Source organism: Trachemys scripta, chromosome 9 (assembly GCF_013100865.1).
Source record: "Trachemys scripta elegans isolate TJP31775 chromosome 9, CAS_Tse_1.0, whole genome shotgun sequence".
Classification (NCBI taxonomy): domain Eukaryota; kingdom Metazoa; phylum Chordata; order Testudines; family Emydidae; genus Trachemys; species Trachemys scripta.
The window spans coordinates 19,666,911-19,685,755 of NC_048306.1; the positions used below are offsets into that span (position 1 = coordinate 19,666,911).

The 18,845-nt window shown below is 42.9% G+C and overlaps 1 protein-coding gene across 4 annotated transcripts in view; it reads left to right on the forward strand.

Moving 5' to 3' along the window:
• Positions 1-18,845, forward strand: part of ATRX (ATRX chromatin remodeler) — a 137,069-nt gene that overhangs the window by 21,188 nt on the left and 97,036 nt on the right. For 3 of the 4 annotated variants that reach the window (XR_004647076.1, XM_034781200.1, XM_034781199.1), the window contains 4 exons: positions 1,093-1,148; positions 3,994-4,046; positions 5,141-5,265; positions 6,558-6,677. Coding sequence is in view for 3 of the 4 variants with exons in the window: in XM_034781200.1 (XP_034637091.1) it covers positions 1,093-1,148; positions 3,994-4,046; positions 5,141-5,265; positions 6,558-6,677 (354 nt within the window). In the remaining variant the exon portion in view is untranslated. The remainder of the gene's footprint in view (positions 1-1,092; positions 1,149-3,993; positions 4,047-5,140; positions 5,266-6,557; positions 6,678-18,845) is intronic. The other variant, XM_034781201.1, reaches the window with a different exon arrangement.

The following is an 18,845-nucleotide window of genomic DNA, read 5'->3' on the forward strand; positions in this document are numbered from 1 at the left end:
GAAAATTCCTTCCTGACGCCACATGGTAATCAGAGCCTGAGGATGTTAGCAAGAAAAATCCAGCTAAACACCTTGCTGCAAAACAGAGGGACATGAGAGCACTTAAGAGAAATGGTCTGAAGAATTTAATACATGGAAAACATACTTTTCCTTACTTTCACTTTCATAAACACCTGCATTGTATTGGCTGAAATTTTTCAAAAAAACATTAAGCCTGAGGCAGACACAGCCAGTGTGGAAAAATTCAACCCAAACAGTTTGCATAGTTATAAGCAACTGAAAATAGGTCTTATAATGTAAAGAGTGCTATGAGCCTAATCTATAATAATCACGTGATATTCTTATGAAAAATAACATTTTTGTACTTCCCATTAATCCATTTCCTGTGAGACTACTTCTAACATTCTAAACCTTTGAGCAATTTCATATAGCTGCATTATAAAGAATGCTGAAACAGAAATATTCCCTTCTCCCCCTCAAAAAACCTGTAACATTTCTCTCAGAATTACACTAAGTGGGGGTGCAGAACAGGTAATAATCAGTCCTGGACCAATGACATGTTTAAGGTTTAATATCCCACAACCCATTAGGGCTAGAAATAGGTTGGTATATCTGGAAAAAGGAGAATCCACAATATCAAATGGGATACATCACTTACTTTTAGCTGTGCTAGATAGGTCCTTGATATATCAGTCCTTAAAGTCACAATGTTATGTACAGAGATTTCAGGAATGTATTGGTTGTTACTGCTTTTCGTGTAAAGCATATATAGTTGCCCTCTGGCTCCTGTAGTATGAGTTCTTTATTGGTGGAAAAAGGTTGAAAAATAGTAGCAATGACATTTAAAAAAAAATTCTAATTTTTTTTGTAAATTATTTGGCATATGTGCAATAAATGATGCTGTGGTGTTATGCAAAGGTTTTATTGTGATGATATAAATCTCATTCCTCATCCCCACTGACTAATTGTCCAATTAGTAATGTTTTTTAATAATGCTGATAAAATGTTTATACCAAACCATCATTTATAATTTAAAGAATTGTTAGTGGTTTCTACCATTCAGTGAATTATACTTTTTCCCCCCCTGCCCAGGTAAAAGTAGTGGGCCTGAAAATAGTCCAACTCCAATGGAAAACAACAGGGAAGAGGTAGGAATAAAGTATATGGTGCATTTGATTTATAGTAATGCTGGTAATACAAAAATGGCTGGTATAAAATATAATGATTAAATTTGAATTAAAATCTGTATTGGATTACACTATCATATCTGCTGAATGTGAAAGTTGATTAGGGAACTTTTTTTCTAAAAGTTGAATTAAAAAACCACAATATAACCTTTTAAATGTATATGAATGACATCCATTATGACTTAGGAGCAATTAAGCATTCACAATTTAAAAATAAAAATAAAAATAATAAATTCAATGTGCTTTCATAGTTTTGACTATTTCTGTATTTTTCCTATTCATAATGCATGAATAAATGTATACTTTGTGGAAGGTATCACATTGTACTGTCATGAGGCTTCTAACCACTATTAAATCTTTGCTGAGAAGTGGGGAGCTGCTGAAATTTTGTGAATTATCATGGTTGAGGATTGGCAAATTGCATAACAGTAAGTTATACCCCTATTCATGGAAGTATTAAGGCTGTCAATTAATCGCAGTTAATTCACACAATTAACTAAAAAAAACCCCCTAATCACGATTAAAAAAACAATTGCGATTAATTGCAGTTTTAATTGCACTGTTAAACAATAATAGAATATCAATTGAAATTTATTATAAATACTTTTTGATGTTTTTCTACATTTTCAAATATATTGATTTCAATTACAACACAGAATACGAAGTGATCAGTGTTCACTTGATATTATTACACCTCTACCTTGATATAACGCTGTCCTCGGGAGCCAAAAAAACTTACCGCGTTATATCGAACTTGCTTTGATCTGCCGGAGTGCGCAGCCCCGCCCCCCCGGAGCACTGCTTTACCGCGTTATATCCGAATTTATGTTATATCGGGTCGCGTTATATTGGGGTAGAGGTGTATTTTTGATTACAGTTATTTGCACTGTGTAAAAGGTAAACAAAAGATACTGTTTTTCAGTTCACCACATGTAAGTTCTGTAGTGCGATTTCTTTATCGTGAAAGTGTAACTCACAAATGTAGATTTTGTTTTGTTACATAACTGCACTCAAAAACAAAAGAATGCAAACCTTTAGAGCCTACATAGTCCATTTAGTTCTACTTCTTGTTCAGCCAGTCGCTAAGAGAAACAAGTTTGTTTACATTTATGGGAGATAATGCTACCCACTTCTTATTTATAATTTCACCTGAAAGTGAAAACAGGGGTTTGCGTGGCACTTTTGTAGCCGGCATTGCAAGATATTTGTGTTAGATATGCTAAACTTTCGTACGCCCCTTCATGCTTCGGCCACCATTCCAGAGGACACGCTTCCATGCTGATGACGGGTTCTACTCCATAATGATCCAAAGCAATTCAGAATGATGCACTTTCATTTTCATCATCTGAGTCAGATGCCACCAACAGAAGGTTGATTTTCTTTTTTGGTGATTCGGGTTCTGTAGTTTCTGCATCATAGTGTTGCTCTTTTAAGACTTCTGTCAGCATGTTCCACATCTTGTCCCTCTCAGTTTTTGGGCAGCACTTCAGATTCTTAAACCTTGGGTCGAGTGCTGTAGCTATCTTTAGAAATCTCACATTTGTTCTTTCTTTGTGTTTTGTCAAATCTACAGTGAAAGTGTTCTTAAATCGAACAGTGTGCTGGGTCATCATCCGAGACTGCTATAACATGAAATATATGGCAGAATGCAGGTAAAACACAAAGCAGGAGATATAGAATTCTCCCCAAGGAGTTCAGTCACATATTTAATTAATGCTTTATTTTTTTAATGAGCATCATCAGCATGGAAGCATGTCCTCTGGAATTGTGGCCGAAGCATGAAGGGACATATGAAGGTTTAGCATATCTCGCACGTAAAGCGAGCAGCATTATCTCCCGTAAATGTAAACAAACTTGTTTTTCTTAGCGATTGGCTGAACAAGAAGTAGGACTGAGTGGACTTGTAGGCTCTAAAAGTTACCTTGTTTTGTTTTTGAGTGCAGTTATATAACAAAACAAAATCTACATCTGTAAGTTACACTTTCATGATCGAGATCGCACTACAGTACTTCTATGAGGTGAGCTGAAAAACAGTATCTTTTGTTTACTTTTTTTACAGTGCAAATATCTGTAATCAAAAATAATATAAAGTGAGCACTCTACACTTTGTATTCTGTTATAATTGAAATCAATATATTTGACAATGTAAAAAAAAAAAAAAAAAAAGTCCAAAAATATTTATCATTTCAATTGGTATTCTATTATAAACTGTGCAATTAATCACACCCTCAAGTGACTCACGAATATTGATGCTATGCTCTTGAGTGAGCCACGCCCAGTCTTTAGCCCAGAAAGTTGTGAAGTGCGAGACTTAACTGTTAAATGGACCCTTTGGGATGGGGGATTGCAGGGAAATAAAATCTTATGCAAGGGTCCTCTACTATTTTTAATACTTCCTTAATTTCCTGCAAATTTGGTGCATAAGAAATATGGTGTCTGATTCTGTGAATTTCTCAAATCACAATAATATTCCTTTATAATTTCTGATGCAGTGTATGCTTGGTGGGGTTCAAAGTATACATTAATTTTAAGAGATCTTAATCCAGGTAGTAATTTATAAACTAAAAAGTCTCGCCATTGAACCCAGCTACATTTACAAGCAAAACTTTAATTTTTGTTCTGCTGCCCTTGATATGAAATGTAGTATTAACAAGAAATGGGATATGATTGGTTTAAACCCAGGTAGAAATTGACTTCTGAGTTGCTGCTGTATACCTAAGAATCCAAGAAATTAAATTTTTGTTGATGTATGTTCTGGTCACACACTAACAGAAGTTTGTGACTTCAAATTTTTCCTTGTTTTTAGGGCAATAGCTCTTCAGAAAGATCCAAATCTTTAGGATCATCACGTTCAAAAAGGTTAGTTTGAAAAGGAAAATGTGAATAATACTATTTGTAACTAGGTGTCTTCCCTAACTTGGTCTACAGAAACAATCCACGCAGGGCCAGATTACCATAAAGTGTAGATTGGCATGGAGCCATTAACCTCAGGCTGATTTACACCAGCTGAGGAGGCTCATTGTATCAAGTCCAAATTTACCCCCTTCCTGGAGTATGGCTTGATTAACAAAGTCTTTATGGTATCTTGTTTTCTATCTCAAGGCTCATCAGGCATAAATGCTCATTGGGTTCCTCTTTCAGGACTACGCACCCCACACCCAGGATTTTTTTCCGTTGGAAAAATCATTTCTTTGTATCCAAGTGGGGTAATGAGTTTACCCTGCCTCAGTGAGTCAGTAATACTCAGTATCAGAGGGGTAGCTGTGTTAGTCTGAATCTGTAAAAAGCAACAGAGGGTCCTGTGGCACCTTTAAGACTAACAGAAGTATTGGGAGCATAAGCTTTCGTGGGTAAGAACCTCACTTCTTCAGATGCAAGTCATACCCAGTTTACTCTTTACCAATAAAATCAATACCTGGTAACAGTATGGGGTATTTCAGGCATACACTGCCAGCCTGATGCACTTCAGTTTATTAATTTTTTTTTTTTACTCTCTTTCAAGAAGTAATGCACTAAGGTAATTGCTTATCAGTTTGTGCCTAAAGAAAACAAATTTTCAGTGTGACCAAAAATAACTGCATTTTAGCAACCTTACACTGATCACATTCCTTCTTGTCTTTTGCTGTCTTATGGTAAACCTTACGGTTCTGTCCTTCACAGCCTTTTAAAATATGTAAAACAAAACAACATATCTTTTCTCTGGGCGGATTAAAAAAAAACCTATGTATCTCTAAGAACAAAATTCCCCTTCTGTTGTTTACTGTTGTCACTCTTGCCCAGTCTATTTCTCTCTGCTTCGTCATCTCATGCAGTTTAAATTAAATTAAAAAATAGAATTTAAAATTACAAGGTTCCTGATCCATTGAGATTGTGTTTGATTTCAAAGCACTATGTACACCTAAATTGCTATAAAATATTTATCACAAATGTGGATTTTTTTTCTGTTCATACAGGAAACCTACAGTTGTAACAAAGTATGTTGGATCAGATGATGAACAAACCTTACCCGAAACTGTAAATGAAGATGTTTCAAATGAAAACTCAGAAAATGATGTTGATATGAAAAGCTTACCTAAAGGTAGATCATGCGTTTTCTGCGTGTCTGAATTCTGTGAATTAGTGTCAAGACTATGATGGAATATGCATAATAGCCACAAAGGGAAACGTTGCATACTTTGTCTGGTTTTATTTATTTTATTTTTTTTGTAATATGCCAACCTTAGCAAGCAGGATACTGAGGACCTACTATGATTATAGCATTCAAAAGGTTAAAATATTTTGTTTTAAATGTCTGCTTTGAACCCCACATACATAAATCACTGGATCACCAGGATGCACTGAATACTTAATTCAAAATATGCATTGAAATCCATATTTTTGTGGAAATAAAGACATGAAACAGGAAATGGTATTTTGGTTTTGTTTTTTGTAAACATTCTGGGTAAAATTTTCATAAGTATCTAAGTCCCATTTGAGAATGGGATTTAGTTCTCGTAAGTGACTGACTTTGAAAAATTTAGTTTTAAGCAAAGGGTATCAGAGGTTAGGCCAGATCTTGAAATATATTTAAAAACAAAACAAAAAAACTTGTAATTTTGGGTTATTTTTAGGTACAATACTTTTAAAACACCCTCTACACCATATTTTTAGTTTTAGCATGGTTTAAAAACAACAACAAAAAAGCTTGCTTTTCTTAGCACTATAAAAGCCATAGTATCCCAGAGAGACCACTACTGCCCCTTGTGCCAGAAGCAGTCATTGTAGGGTTATTTTTACAGAATGTTGTATTACTGCAAGTTCCCAGGAGACACAGGATTGAAACCCCGCTCTAAATATGAGATTACACTTTTTTCTTCCTGTAACTTTGGTTAGCACTGTTCAGTTTTGTTTAAACATTAGTAAATTTAAGAATTTTGTAAAAAAGAAAATGAGATTTTGTCCTGTTGGTGGGGGAGGGAAGAAATTTCTATGGCTTTTGAGAGATGCTCAGTTAGCTGTCCTAAAACTCCTGGAGCCACAGAACAGTTGCATTGCAAGCTCACCCACATTGTCTCACTGTTATGCTTTATTCTGTTCTTCATGGACTGCATCTGGGGGTAGAGAGAATAGTTCACTTTCCAGGGTCCATTCAGTTTTTGATCTCTGTCATATAACTGCAATATCAGTGCCAGTTCGAGGTGTGTGGTATTGATATTTGTAATATGGACACATGTGCAGTAGGATATGTGTTGTTTATCAGTCAGTCATCATATAGCTTGTTGGGGAAAAATATATGCAATGTTGGCTTTTATTTAAACAGGAGTCTTGCAGTTCACTGGAATGTCACTTGGATATGTAATGGTTTCCAACTTTTAAATGAAATCATTCTAGGTACAGTGGTTGTACAACCAGAGCCAGTGCTGAATGAAGACAAAGATGATTTTAAAGGGCCTGAATTTAGAAGCAGAAATATCGTTAAAATGAAACCTGAAGCTCCCAAAAAGCGTGGAGGTAAATACATTTTATAACATGTTTAAAATGGGTTTAAACTGCTGTTTATAGCCACATTTGGTACATCCAAAAATTGTACATATTTCCTAAAAATACCTCCACTCTTCTGGCTTTTAGTTCACTAAGGGTTCTGTCCTGCCGAAATTAGCCTCCATTGCTGTTCCTACAGTGCAGCAATGAAAGCTAAGATTAGTTTTTGTAAAATGTCCTGCCTTGGGTAGCCATAGCATGCTTCATTAGGTATTCTGTGTAAATCTTCTTCACTCTATTCCCAAGAGTTTGATTCCACTCTGCTGTTTTGCCATACCCTTTTTTAGGGAACAGTGGCATACCATTGCATACACCAGAATTTAAAAAAACATGGTCGATCTGGTAGCCTGTGGGCTGAATCTCACCGGCAGGATAGTTCCATCTGGCCCCTGAACACATATTGTAGAACAAAATGGCATCCTCCGCATAGTGAGACCTTGTACATACGGTACATCTGAAGACAGTGTGTGAAGGGTGCAATTTTGGACTTCTTAAGGCATGCAAGTATAACTGCATGCCTTATTAAAAATGTCATGCATGTCACTGCTAGGGAAAGATGTTGGAATTCCACTGAATGTATTTTCTGAGGCTCCAAGAAATCCATACACGTGTAAGCAGAGACAGAAGATTAGTTGGTGAGGAAGATGTTTTTGTTTTGAAATCCCAGATTAATTTCTTGGCACTTCTCTGGCTATTGGTTATAAACGTTAGGTCATATGTGGAAAGTTGTTATGCCAGCCAATTTTCCTCGACCTCTACTAGAATTGATATACAAGTACATAAATGTTAATGGATAATATAAGTTCATCTTTTATGGACTTGGCAAATAGAAAAGAACAAGCAAGAGGCCATGCATAAACTACTCTGAAAAAAATAAAAATAGGTGACTTTACATTCCTTTTTCCTCTTTATAGTACAGGCAGTTTTGTAATTCACATAGGAAAAATAGTAATCAGTAACTTACTCCAGCCTAGTTATTCCTTTTTTAGTATATTAGTTTATATAAATAACTTTTTTCTTCCTCATATGTAGTTTGGGTAATTAATGGGAACCAAAAAAAAATGACTGTGAAAAAGTTTATTTGCTCTTTTGTGTGTGCATGTGTGAGGTATTTTAGGGGTTTTTTTGAACATTGATCTTTCCTCTAACTAGATGGTTTATTTTTAATTATATTATTAGATGTTATATTCAGGACAGAATCTCATGGTTTTTTTCTGAAGTGATAAAGGGCGATCACTGAGGTCGTTCCTGCTCACCGCCACATGGTCCGAATTGGAGCCTCTAGTGTTCTCTTGTCTCTTGTGATGTACCTTTTAAAACACAGGGGAAAAAAGACTCTTTTATTCTTTTAAATGGTATTTTTGTTATTTTTGTAGTAGTTTTAGTGTTAGTAGTAGTTTTTAGTATTTTAAGGGCGTTGGGATGCCATTTTGCCAGTCTCCCTCCACTCCTCCAGCACCCATGCCTGGGTACTGGATTATGCTGAAGACACTGGGGTTCAAGAGCTGCGCTTTCTGCCCTCGCTCATTCTCAGTCTGCGACAAGCACCAATGCTGCCTTTACACATTGCATCCAAGTGCAGTATCTGCCTCTCCTTCCCAAGCCATACCCAAGAAGGCTGGGTTCTCAAACTCAAGAAGCACCTCATGGAGGTTGCTATGAAGCTGCAGTTGGATCCAGATCAGGGGACCCCCTCGTAGATTGGTCTGAGCAATCGAGGAGAGTGCCTCCTACCAAGGAGCTCCAGTCCGGTTCTGCTGGTACTAGTGCTGTGGACCCCAGGCTGGGGCCTAGTCGTGAGTGAATATAATGGCAGTAAGTTTTCCTCCAGCCCCAAGAAGGATACTGCTCCATCCACGAGTTCTGTCCACAGGGAAGTGGCATGTTCCAAAGCTTCCAAGCATGATAAAAAGTTGCAGAGACCATTGCATCTGCTGGTTCCATCCACTGAGCCACGTACGCCTTCCAGGTTGGCACCGCTGAAGTTAATGGAACCTTTGGTTCTGAGGCAGTCCTCTGTTCGGCTCCCGTTCTGGCTCTGGTTACGACTACAGTGCGTGCCACTGACACCAGGGAGACTTGAGTTGGCCCCTGAGCCTCATGAGCTCTTTGTCACGGAGGAAGTGAGATCTCCGTGTTTTCAAGTGCCATCACCTTCTAGGGGAGTACGCTCTCTTACATTAGACTTGCCTGTTACTCTGTGGCTTCCATGGTTCTGCTGGTTCCAATGGCACCACCATTCATACCAGACTGACTTTTCAGCATTGGAGGACTTGGACAGAGTCTGTCCCTCCCATACTGCCAATAAAAGTACCCCAAGTTCTGCTGACTCAATGGCAGTACCCTCCCTTTCCCCAGCAACAGAGCCATTGATACTCTGCTCCTTGGGGTTCTCCATAGCAACTGCCGGATCTGCCTGGTTGGTCCTACCTGGGTCGCAAGGTATTCTCCTCTGCCAGCCTCCAATTTCGTATCTCCAGTTACTTGGCTCTATTAGCTAAATACAGTTTCCTTACCTACAGGAAGTTGGCAGACCTTGCAGACAAACTTCCCCGGCAGGATTGAGCTCGCTTCCAGGCTATCCTACAGGAGGGGAAACTAGTTGTGAGAACAAGATTCCTGGACGTAGCAGACATTTCTTTGCAGATGATGGCTATGGGGATCGCTATGTGGAGGGAATCATGGCTGCCTTTGTCAGGTTTCCCAGGGGAAGTCCAGAATAGCATAGAGTGGTGTCCCTAAACTGTGGGGCATGCCCCCCCGGGGGGGCACGGAGGAATGTTTGAGGGGGTGCATGGTGGGGCCTGTATCAGCCCCCATGCAGGGAGGGAGCACCACCCAGTCGCAGGTCCGGCCCCAGGCCAGCTCTGCCTATAACCTCCGCCCATCCCCAGTTCTGCCTCCAGCTCTGCCTTCAGCCCAATCTCATCTGCTGAGCCAACTATGCAGTGGTGGTGGTGGTGGTGGTGAGGCATAGACGCATTCCATTACTGGTAGGGGGGAGGAAGGGTGACAGGAAAAGTTTGGGCACCACTGCCATAGAGGACCTCCCTTTCAGTGAATCTTATTTCTTCAGTCAGAAGACAGATTCCCTTCACTCCCTTGAAGACTCCAGAGCCACTCTGTTATCTCTGGGTATCTACATATCTGCATCCAAGTGCATGTTTTACCAACTGCAACTGGTGCAACATTCTAGAGCTCCCCATTTCTTCCACCAGGAGTCCTGTAGCTGCCTCACAAATGGCAACATGCCCTCCGGGTTCTTCTTCACAACCTATAGCATCTCATACTCAGTCTTTGTAGAGGGCACCTAGAGAGCCAGCAACCACCCTACCTCATGCCATACTTCTGACCCACCCCCTTCAAGGAGCATTTAGCACACTTGTTTCCAGTTTGGAGTGCAATAATAATGGACAAATGGGTCCTGGATGTCATTTGACATGGCTATATGATCGAATTCACAACATTACCTCATCCATGTCCTCTGGCCTCGCCTCAGGGACCACACTCACGACAGTATCCTTGCTCTAGAAGTGGTCTCCCTATCGCAAAGGGGAATGATAGAACGTGTTCCTGTGACCAGTCTGGCCACAGGGTTCTATTTCACTTATTTCCTAGTCCCCAAGAACATAGGCGGTGGATATAATAGGCCAGGAGAGGCTCTGCCTCCCTTGTCCCAGCCACCAGACCCCTGGTTGTGCTGTTTGGTGATGACATTTTTGCTTTATTATGCCCCATGCAGGTTCCGGGGCGGCTGAGGAGGCAGTATGTGCTATTCAGCTTTCCGGGTTCATCAGTAATCTCCCTGGACTCCAGAGAGATTACTGAGGAACCCAGGAAGCAGAGTTTGAAATATCATGTCAGCCACCACGGAACCTGCATTGGGCATATCAAAAGTGTTGGGAGAGACACTTTTCCCTGGGGCGGCTTGTGGTCTGGGGAGGGGAGGTGTAGCTACAGCTGTCCTAGGGCTCCTTTGGGCATGGGCAGGGCGCTCCGGACAAGTGGGAGGGGGGCTCGGGGCTTCAGCCAGCCCGGGGCTTCTCCCAGCCGGGAGAGGAAGGGGCATGCTTGGGGATTCAGCCAGCTGGGGGAGTGGGTGTACTTGGGGATTCAGCCAGCCCAGGGCTCCTCTGGTGTGGGGCGATGGAGACAGGACACACATGTTTGGGGTTTCTCGGGGAGGGGGCACTTGTGTCTTGGGCCACGGCCCGGGGGGGCTGCAGCTGGAAGTGGCAGAATTGGGGGTTCCACCTGCTGCCCCATGCTGAAGAAGAAGACTGATCTTAAATCTGTCGTCTCAACCGCTTCATATGCAAGCCAAAGTTTCATATGGTCACTATAGCAGCCACCATTATTTTGTTAGAAAGAGGCATGTTGTTTATGGCCCTTTATCTGTAGGACGCTTATTTCTACGTGATATCCATTCTACACACAGACGTTTCTTGAGATTCATGGCAGGCCTTTGTCACTTCCAATACAGGATTTTACAGTTCCAAATCACCACTGCTCCATGGGTCTTCACCAAAGTTTTCTTGGTACTGGCAGCCCACCTCTGGTGCCAAGGGATCCTTATATTCCCATCTCTCAATGATTGGCTGCTAGCAGCGTAATGAAAAGGGGAGGGTTGCGCCTTGACCTCCATGCTGCTCACACTCCACTCCTCTTTGGGGATGGGTGTAAACATTGAAAAATTGCCTTTGGATCCTATACAGTCCCTGAAATTCATTGGGGCCCACATCCATGCAATCTTGGCATGCGCCTACCTACTTGAGGACAGGTTCCAGAGCCTACAAGAGCTGAGTTTCCAAGGTGATTTCGAGTCCTTCTGTTCAGCCTAAGACTTACCTTTGTCTTCTTGGCCACATGGCAGCTGGCACATATGTTACTGCCTTCACTTGTCTCCACTTTTGCTGCCTATAGTTGTGGCTCCAGAGGACCTATTCTCCCACACGTCACACCATGGACTTCCTACTGACTGTTTCCCACAAGGTTCTTTCCTCCCTCAAGTGGTGGATAGACCCAGGCCAGGTCTACACCAGGATACCATTCCTTCTATCCTCACCAAGCATGACAGTCATAACAGAGGTGTCCTCATTGGATAGGGCGCCCACACAAGTAAGCACATGACTCAAGGGAGTTGGACTGCTCTGGAATCCCGGATGCACATCAACATTCTGGAACTTCAGTCCGTGTGGAGAGCGTGTCCTACATTTCTCCCATCTATCCACTCCTGTTATGTTCTCATCATGTCAGACAACACCACTGCCGTTTGCTACATCAACCAACAAGGGGCCTGCGTTTTGTGTGGAGGCAGTTCGTCTTTAGGATTGGTGCATTGCCCAAAGATCCTGTTGTCGGCAGTAGGGATGTAAAAGTTTAACCAGTTAACCAATAAGCATCAGTCTTATTGGTTTGGGTTAACGATGAGATGAAACCTGAGAGTCTCTGGATTAAGTTTAGAAGTGTGAGCCACAAGGGTGATGTCGTGGTGGGAGTCTGCTATAGACCACCAGATCAGGGGGATGAGGTGGACGAGTCTTTCTTCAGGCAGCTAACAGAAGTTATTAGATCATAGGCCCTGGTTCTCATGGAGGACTTCAGTCACTCCGATATCTGCTGGGAGAGCAATGCAGCAGTGCATAGACAATCCAGAAAGTTTTTTGGAAAGTGTCGGGGACAATTTCCTGGTGCAGGTGCTGGAGGAACCAACTAGGGGCAGAGCTCTTCTCGACCTGCTGCTCACAAATAGGGAAGAATTACTAGGGGAAGCAAAAGTGGATGGGAACCTGGGAAGTTAATGACCATGAGATGGTCGAGTTCAGGATCCTGACACAAGGAAGAAAGGAGAGCAGCAGAATATGGACCCTGAACTCCCTCAGGGAACTGATGGGCAGGATCGCTTGGGAGAATAACATGAGGGGGAAAGGAGTCCAGGAGAGCGGCTGTATTTTAAAGAATCCTTATTGAGGTTGCAGGAACAAACCATCCCGATGTGTAGAAAGAATAGTAAATATGGCAGGTGACCAGCATGGCCGAAGAGTGAAATCCTTGCTGATCTTAAACACAAAAAAGAAGCTTACAAGAAGTGGAAGATTGGACAAATGACCAGGGAGGAGTATAAAAATATTGCTCAGGCATGCAGGAATGAATCAGGAAGACAAAATCACACTTGGAGTTGCAGCTAGCAAGGGATGTTAAGAGTAACAAGAAGTGTTTCTTGAGGTATGTTAACAATAAGAAGGTGGTCAAGGAAAGTGTGGGCCCCTTACTGAATGGGGGAGGCAACATAGTGACAAAGGATGTGGAAAAAGCTAATGTACTTAATGCTTTTTTTGCCTCTGTCTTCACGAACAAGGTCAGCTCCCAGACTACTGCACTGGGCAGCACAGTATGGGGAGGAGGAGACCAGCCCTCTGTGGAGAAAGAAGTGGTTAAGGACTATTTAGAAAAGCTGGACGAGCACAAGTCCAAGGGGCTGGATGTGCTGCATCCGAGGGTGCTAAAGGAGTTGGCGGATGTGACTGCAGAGCCATTGGCCATTATCTTTGAAAACTCACGGCGGTTGGGGAGGTCCCGGATGACTGGAAAAAGCCTAAAAAAGGCCCATACTTTTCATCTTTTCTAAAAAAAAAAAAAAAAAAAGGGAGGAGGAGGATCCGGGGAACCACAGGCCAGTCAGCTTCACCTCAGTCCCTGGAAAAATCATAGAGCAGGTCCTCAAGGAATCAATTTTGAAGCACTTAGAGGAGAAGGAAATGATCAGGAACAGTCAGCATGGATTCACCAAGGACAAGTCATGCCTGACTAACCTAATTGCCTTCTATGACGAGATAACTGGCTCTGTGGATGAGGGGAAAGCAGCGGACATGTTATTCCTTAACTTTAGCAAAGCTTTTGATACTGTCTCCCACAGTATTCTTGCCAGCAAGTTAAAGAAGTATGGGCTGGATGAATGGACTATAAAGTGGATAGAAAGCTGGCTAGATCATTGATCACTACACGTTGATCCCAATGGCTCCATGTCTAGTTGGCAGCCGGTATCAAGCGGAGTGCCCCAAGGGCCGGTCCTGGGGCTGGTTTTGGAGGATGGCGTGGATTGCACCCTCAGCAAGTTTGCAGATGACACTAAACTGGGAGGAGTGATAGATATGCTGGAGGGTAGGGATAGGATACAGAGGGACCTAGACAAATTAGAGGATGGGGCCAAAAGAAATCTGATGAGGTTCAACAAGGACAAGTGCAGAGTCCTGTACTTAGGACGGAAGAATCCCAGGCACAGCTACAGACTAGGGACCAAGTGCTTAGGTAGCAGTTCTGCAGAAAAGGACCTAGGGGTTACAGTGGACGAGAAGCTGGATATGAGTCAACAGTGTGCCCTTGTTGCCAAGAAGCTGACGACATTTTGGGCTGTAAAAGTAGGAGCACTGCCAGCAGATCGAGGGATGTGATCATTCCCCTCTATTCGGCATTGGCGAGGCCTCATCTGGAGTACTGTGTCCAGTTTTGGGCTCCACACTACAAGAAGGATGTGAAAAAATTGGAAAGAGTCCAGCGGAGGGCAACAAAAATGATTAGGGAGCTGCAGCACATGACTTGTGAGGAGAGACTGAGGGAACTGGGATTATTTAGGCTGCAGAAGAGAAGAATGGGGTGATTTGATAGCTGCTTTCAACTACCTGAAAGGGGGTTCCAAAGAGGATGGATCTAGACTGTTCTCAGTGGTAGCAGATGACAAGGAGTAATGGTCTCAAGTTGCAGTGGGGGAGGTTGAGGTTGGATATTACGAAAAACTTTTTCATTATGAGGGTGGTGAAGCACTGGAATGGGTTATCTAGGAAGGTGGTGAAATCTCCTTCCTTAGAGGTTTTTAAGGTCAGGCTTGACAAAGCCCTGGCTGGGATGATTTAGTTGGGGATTGGTCCTGCTTTGAGCAGGGGGTTGGACTAGATGACCTCCTGAGGTCCCTTCCAACCCTGATATTCTATGATTCTATGATTAAACTCCGCTGTCGCCTGGCATCCCGGCTGCTGCCTGGCATCCCAGCTTCCAGCCCAGTGTCCAGGGGCTCTGCTGCCGCCCCGCATTCAAGGTTCCGTTGCCGGCGCGGGCCAGCAGTCGGGCCCAGCATAAGACTTGGGGGCGCTGCAGCACCCACCGCACCCTTAGTTCCCTGCCTATGTGGATCCTTAACGGCTAACCATTTAACCGATAGAATTTTAATAGTTTTAACGGTTACTATTTTTAAACCCTATTTACATTCCTAGTCAGAAGCATGCCTTTCCAGGACGCAGAACGTAATTGCAGACTCTCTCACCAGGAAATTCATGACTGACCACAAATGGGAGCTCCACGACTCCGTGGTCACCAACATTTTCGACTACTGGAGGACTCCTACCTGGACCTCTTTGCCTCCCATGCCAACAGCAAATGCACCCAGTACTGCTCTGGCGGGGGGACTTGGTGCCCTTTCCCAATGTGATGCCCTTGCCCTCCACTGATTGCACCAGATCTATTACACCTTTCCTCCCCTACTGCTCCTGAGGCGTGTCCTACACAAGATCAAACGGGAGAGAGTGACTGTCATTCTGATCAGCCTGTTCTGGTCTTGCCAGTTCTGATTTCCCCTTCTTCTCCACATTAGCGTGTTCCCAGCTTCTGCTGCCAACTTTCCTGGAACTCCTCATTCAACATGGCACGAGGATCCGGCATCCCGATCTACAGACTTCACCTCAGAGCTTGGTTTTTGGATGGACATCTTTATTAGTGCGGGAATGTTCATCAGCAGTACAAGAAATCCTCTCAAGTAGCAGAGAGAAGCCTAGAAGGTGGTCCTATAGGGCCATGTGGAAGCATTTCACAGCATGGGCCCGACAGAGGGGTCTTGCTCCTGAATATGTGGACATCCTTCTTCTTTTGGATTGTCTCCTCTTCCTGAAGATGTCAGGCCTCACTCTCAACTCGATCAAGATACACATAGCCGCTATCAGTCCCTTCCACCCCTCTGTGGTAGGGCACTCCCTTTACCCCCCCCCCCCCCCCAGACTACCAGGTTTTGGAAGAGCCTCCTGTGGACTTATCCTCCTGTTCAACCCATCGCACCTCAATCTTGTCCTCCTGGCATTGATGAAATAGCCCTTTGAACCTCTGGCCTTCTGCTCCCTGTCTCACCGCTCCATGAAGAGTGCCTTCCTGGTACCTATTGCTGCCGCGAGAAGGATTGGCGAACTGAGGGACATGATGGCAGACCTCCCCCCCTCTACCATATTCATAAGTACAACATTTCTCTGAGCTTGCACCCCAAGTTTCTGCCAAAGATGGTATCCCGCTTTCATCTTAACCAGTTCGTATGCTAAACCTCACGCCTCAGCAGCGGAATACCACCTTCACTCCCTTGACATCTGCTGGGCCCTGACTTTCTATCTGCAGAGGACGAAATCGTTCAGAAAGTCTCCTTGACTTTTTATCGCTAGAGCGGGAAGACTTAAAGGCAAGCAATCTCCACTCAGAAGGCTTCTAAGTGGGTTTCAGGGTGCATTACACCCTATTATCAGTTATTGGAACTGTCTCCACTCCTTGGGGTACAAGCCCGCTTCATGACTTATAGTTTATGGACATATGTAGGGAGGCCACATGGAGTTCAGTACATACATTCTCTTCCCATTATGCTTTGATGCAAGACTCTGCAACGGAGCCTCATTCGGTGCCGCTGTTCTCCGTTCCACGGTTCCATCATCATCTTCGCACCCTCCTCTTAGCTAGGTACCCTCAGTGGAATACACTAGGGACCATCGCTTGAAGAAGAAGAGGAGGAGGTTACTTACATGTAGCTGGAGTTCTTTGAGATGTATGGTCTCTATCTGCATTCCAGTCCCACCCTCCTCCTCCTCTGCTGTAGATTTCTTGGTTTGCGATGGAGAAGGAACTGAGGGCATGGTCGGTCCGCCCCGCCCTTTATCACCTCAGATGAAACCATGAGGTGTAGCAAGGGTACATGCATGAACCAATGGACACTACTACTTTCAAAATCTCTGGCTCTGGATGCATGGTGCATTTATATAACCCTTCAGTGCCATACAGATAGGGACCGCACATCTCAAAGAACCTCCAGTTACATTTATGTAACCTCCTCTTATTACAAATAGATCCTATCAAATTGTCCCTTTTTTTTTTTTTTTTTTTTTTTTGGTGAGACTAGAAGTTTGGTTCATAAAGGTAATACTATTGATGTACTAGACTTCTGTGCAATGCATTTGACTTGGTACCATACAACATTTTGATTGATTTTATATCATTTTAGGGTTTTTTTAACGTGGCACATGTTAAATGGATTAAAACTGTTGGATAGGTCTCAAAATGTAATTGTAAATGGGGAATCCATCATCAGGCAGGTGTTTTTTCTATGTAGGGTCCCATAGGGACTGGTTCTTGGCCCTATGCTATTTAACGTTATCAGTGACCTGAAAGAAAACCGAATTACAGAGTGTTTGAAAATTACCCTGCATTCCCACTCAGCCACTCCCCTTCCATGTTATCCTGCACCCTCCTCCCATTCAGTGTCCCCCCAGTCTTCTCTCCATCAGCGCTTCTGAATCCCAGTCTGTGACACCCCGTGGCCCCAGCAGCCCCATGTGCCCCATGCTGTCCGTCCACCCATATCCCATGCCTCCTGACCTGGCCCCACAGGCAGGATGCTACGAGGAACACAGCCTCTTCTTTTCCCTACGTGCAGTTGAGGCTGCTCCCTCTTGGAAGCAGCTGCTGTCCCGGTGCCCCAGCAGGTCCAGGTGGGTGAAAGCTGTAATTGCAGGACTTCTTTGGCAGAATGTATTTTCTTTGGAGAATAAAATATTCTGTGCAGGACATGAATTATGCATGTGCACAGTGGTGCGGAATTCCCCCAGGAGTAAAATAAGCACTCCCTACAGAAGGTTACCTTCTGTTAAATGAAGTTTTCCTAATATAGTGCTTCTGAAGAGTCATATATCAGCCCTTCCTTCTTCAGAGTCTATAAATACTCATGAAGAGTGAGGGTCAGAGAATGGGTAGAAGGGTTATGTGACCTTTTATAGTAGTATTTTCTAGAATGCTCAGATCCAAGGGCCCCATTATGGTTATACTGTTAAAGGTTTCTTGGCTCCTGAGCATGGTATGTGATTCCTACATTGTGGTTCTGCAGCGGTAATGCATTTGCACAACTCAGTTTTTGCAGTAGTAACCTTCTGTTTTGCAATGTTTCATGTTATCTTTATATGATATATTTCCTGCAGAAATATCTATAGGTCCCAATACATGCAAGGGATGAGTGGGATGTGGAGAGGATAGTTTTGCAGCAACTCTACAGTTTTTCATGTGTCTTCCTGGAAATTCTATATTGCTTGACATTGGAACCCCTTCATGGTTTTGATTCCAAAAGATATGAATTTTCTCTCAGAATCATTAAGCTTGTATGAACTAAGAAGATGCATGGGTTTAACTAAAGGTGTGATAATATTAATGTGTGTAAGGGGGATGATGCTAAAGTAGTGCAGTGTCACACCTCTAATTAAAATGGTGCAACTTTGTGTATAGAGAAGGCCTTTGTGTTGTCTTTACTGGTGCTTTCTACTTTTTCATGTCCAGCTGAGGGGTGAGTGATCGCTCTGTGTAGATTGCAAAACACTATTAAACAACAGTGCAGTGTTATGTAAAATTTTACATAGTGAATAGTATTCATTACTTTGTGGAAACTTAATTGTATTTTTTTCTAACATATTTATGTGAATATAGTACTTGTGAAAACTGCCAAGTTGGTACCCCTGGAAATGAAAACCCTCGTTCTATCCATGAAGAAAGCATAGCACAGGCTGTGGCAGTGCAGATTTTCCCCATGCTGACGTGTAGTATGCTTCCATCAGATTTTGGAGGGACTGTGTCTCTTAACCTCTATCAGTGGAGGTGCGCGGCAGGAGGAGTGCTTTTTTTTTTTTTTTGCTTCGTTAGTTCGGGTGGGAGTCCGAGCAGCTTTTTTTTTATTTTTATTTTTTGCTTCAGAAAAAATGGTAGAGCAGGCACGGCAGAGGGTGCGTGCTCAAAAATTTTTACTGATGGGGTGTGTGATCAAAAAAGTTTGGAGACCACTGCTCTAGATAGTGTCCA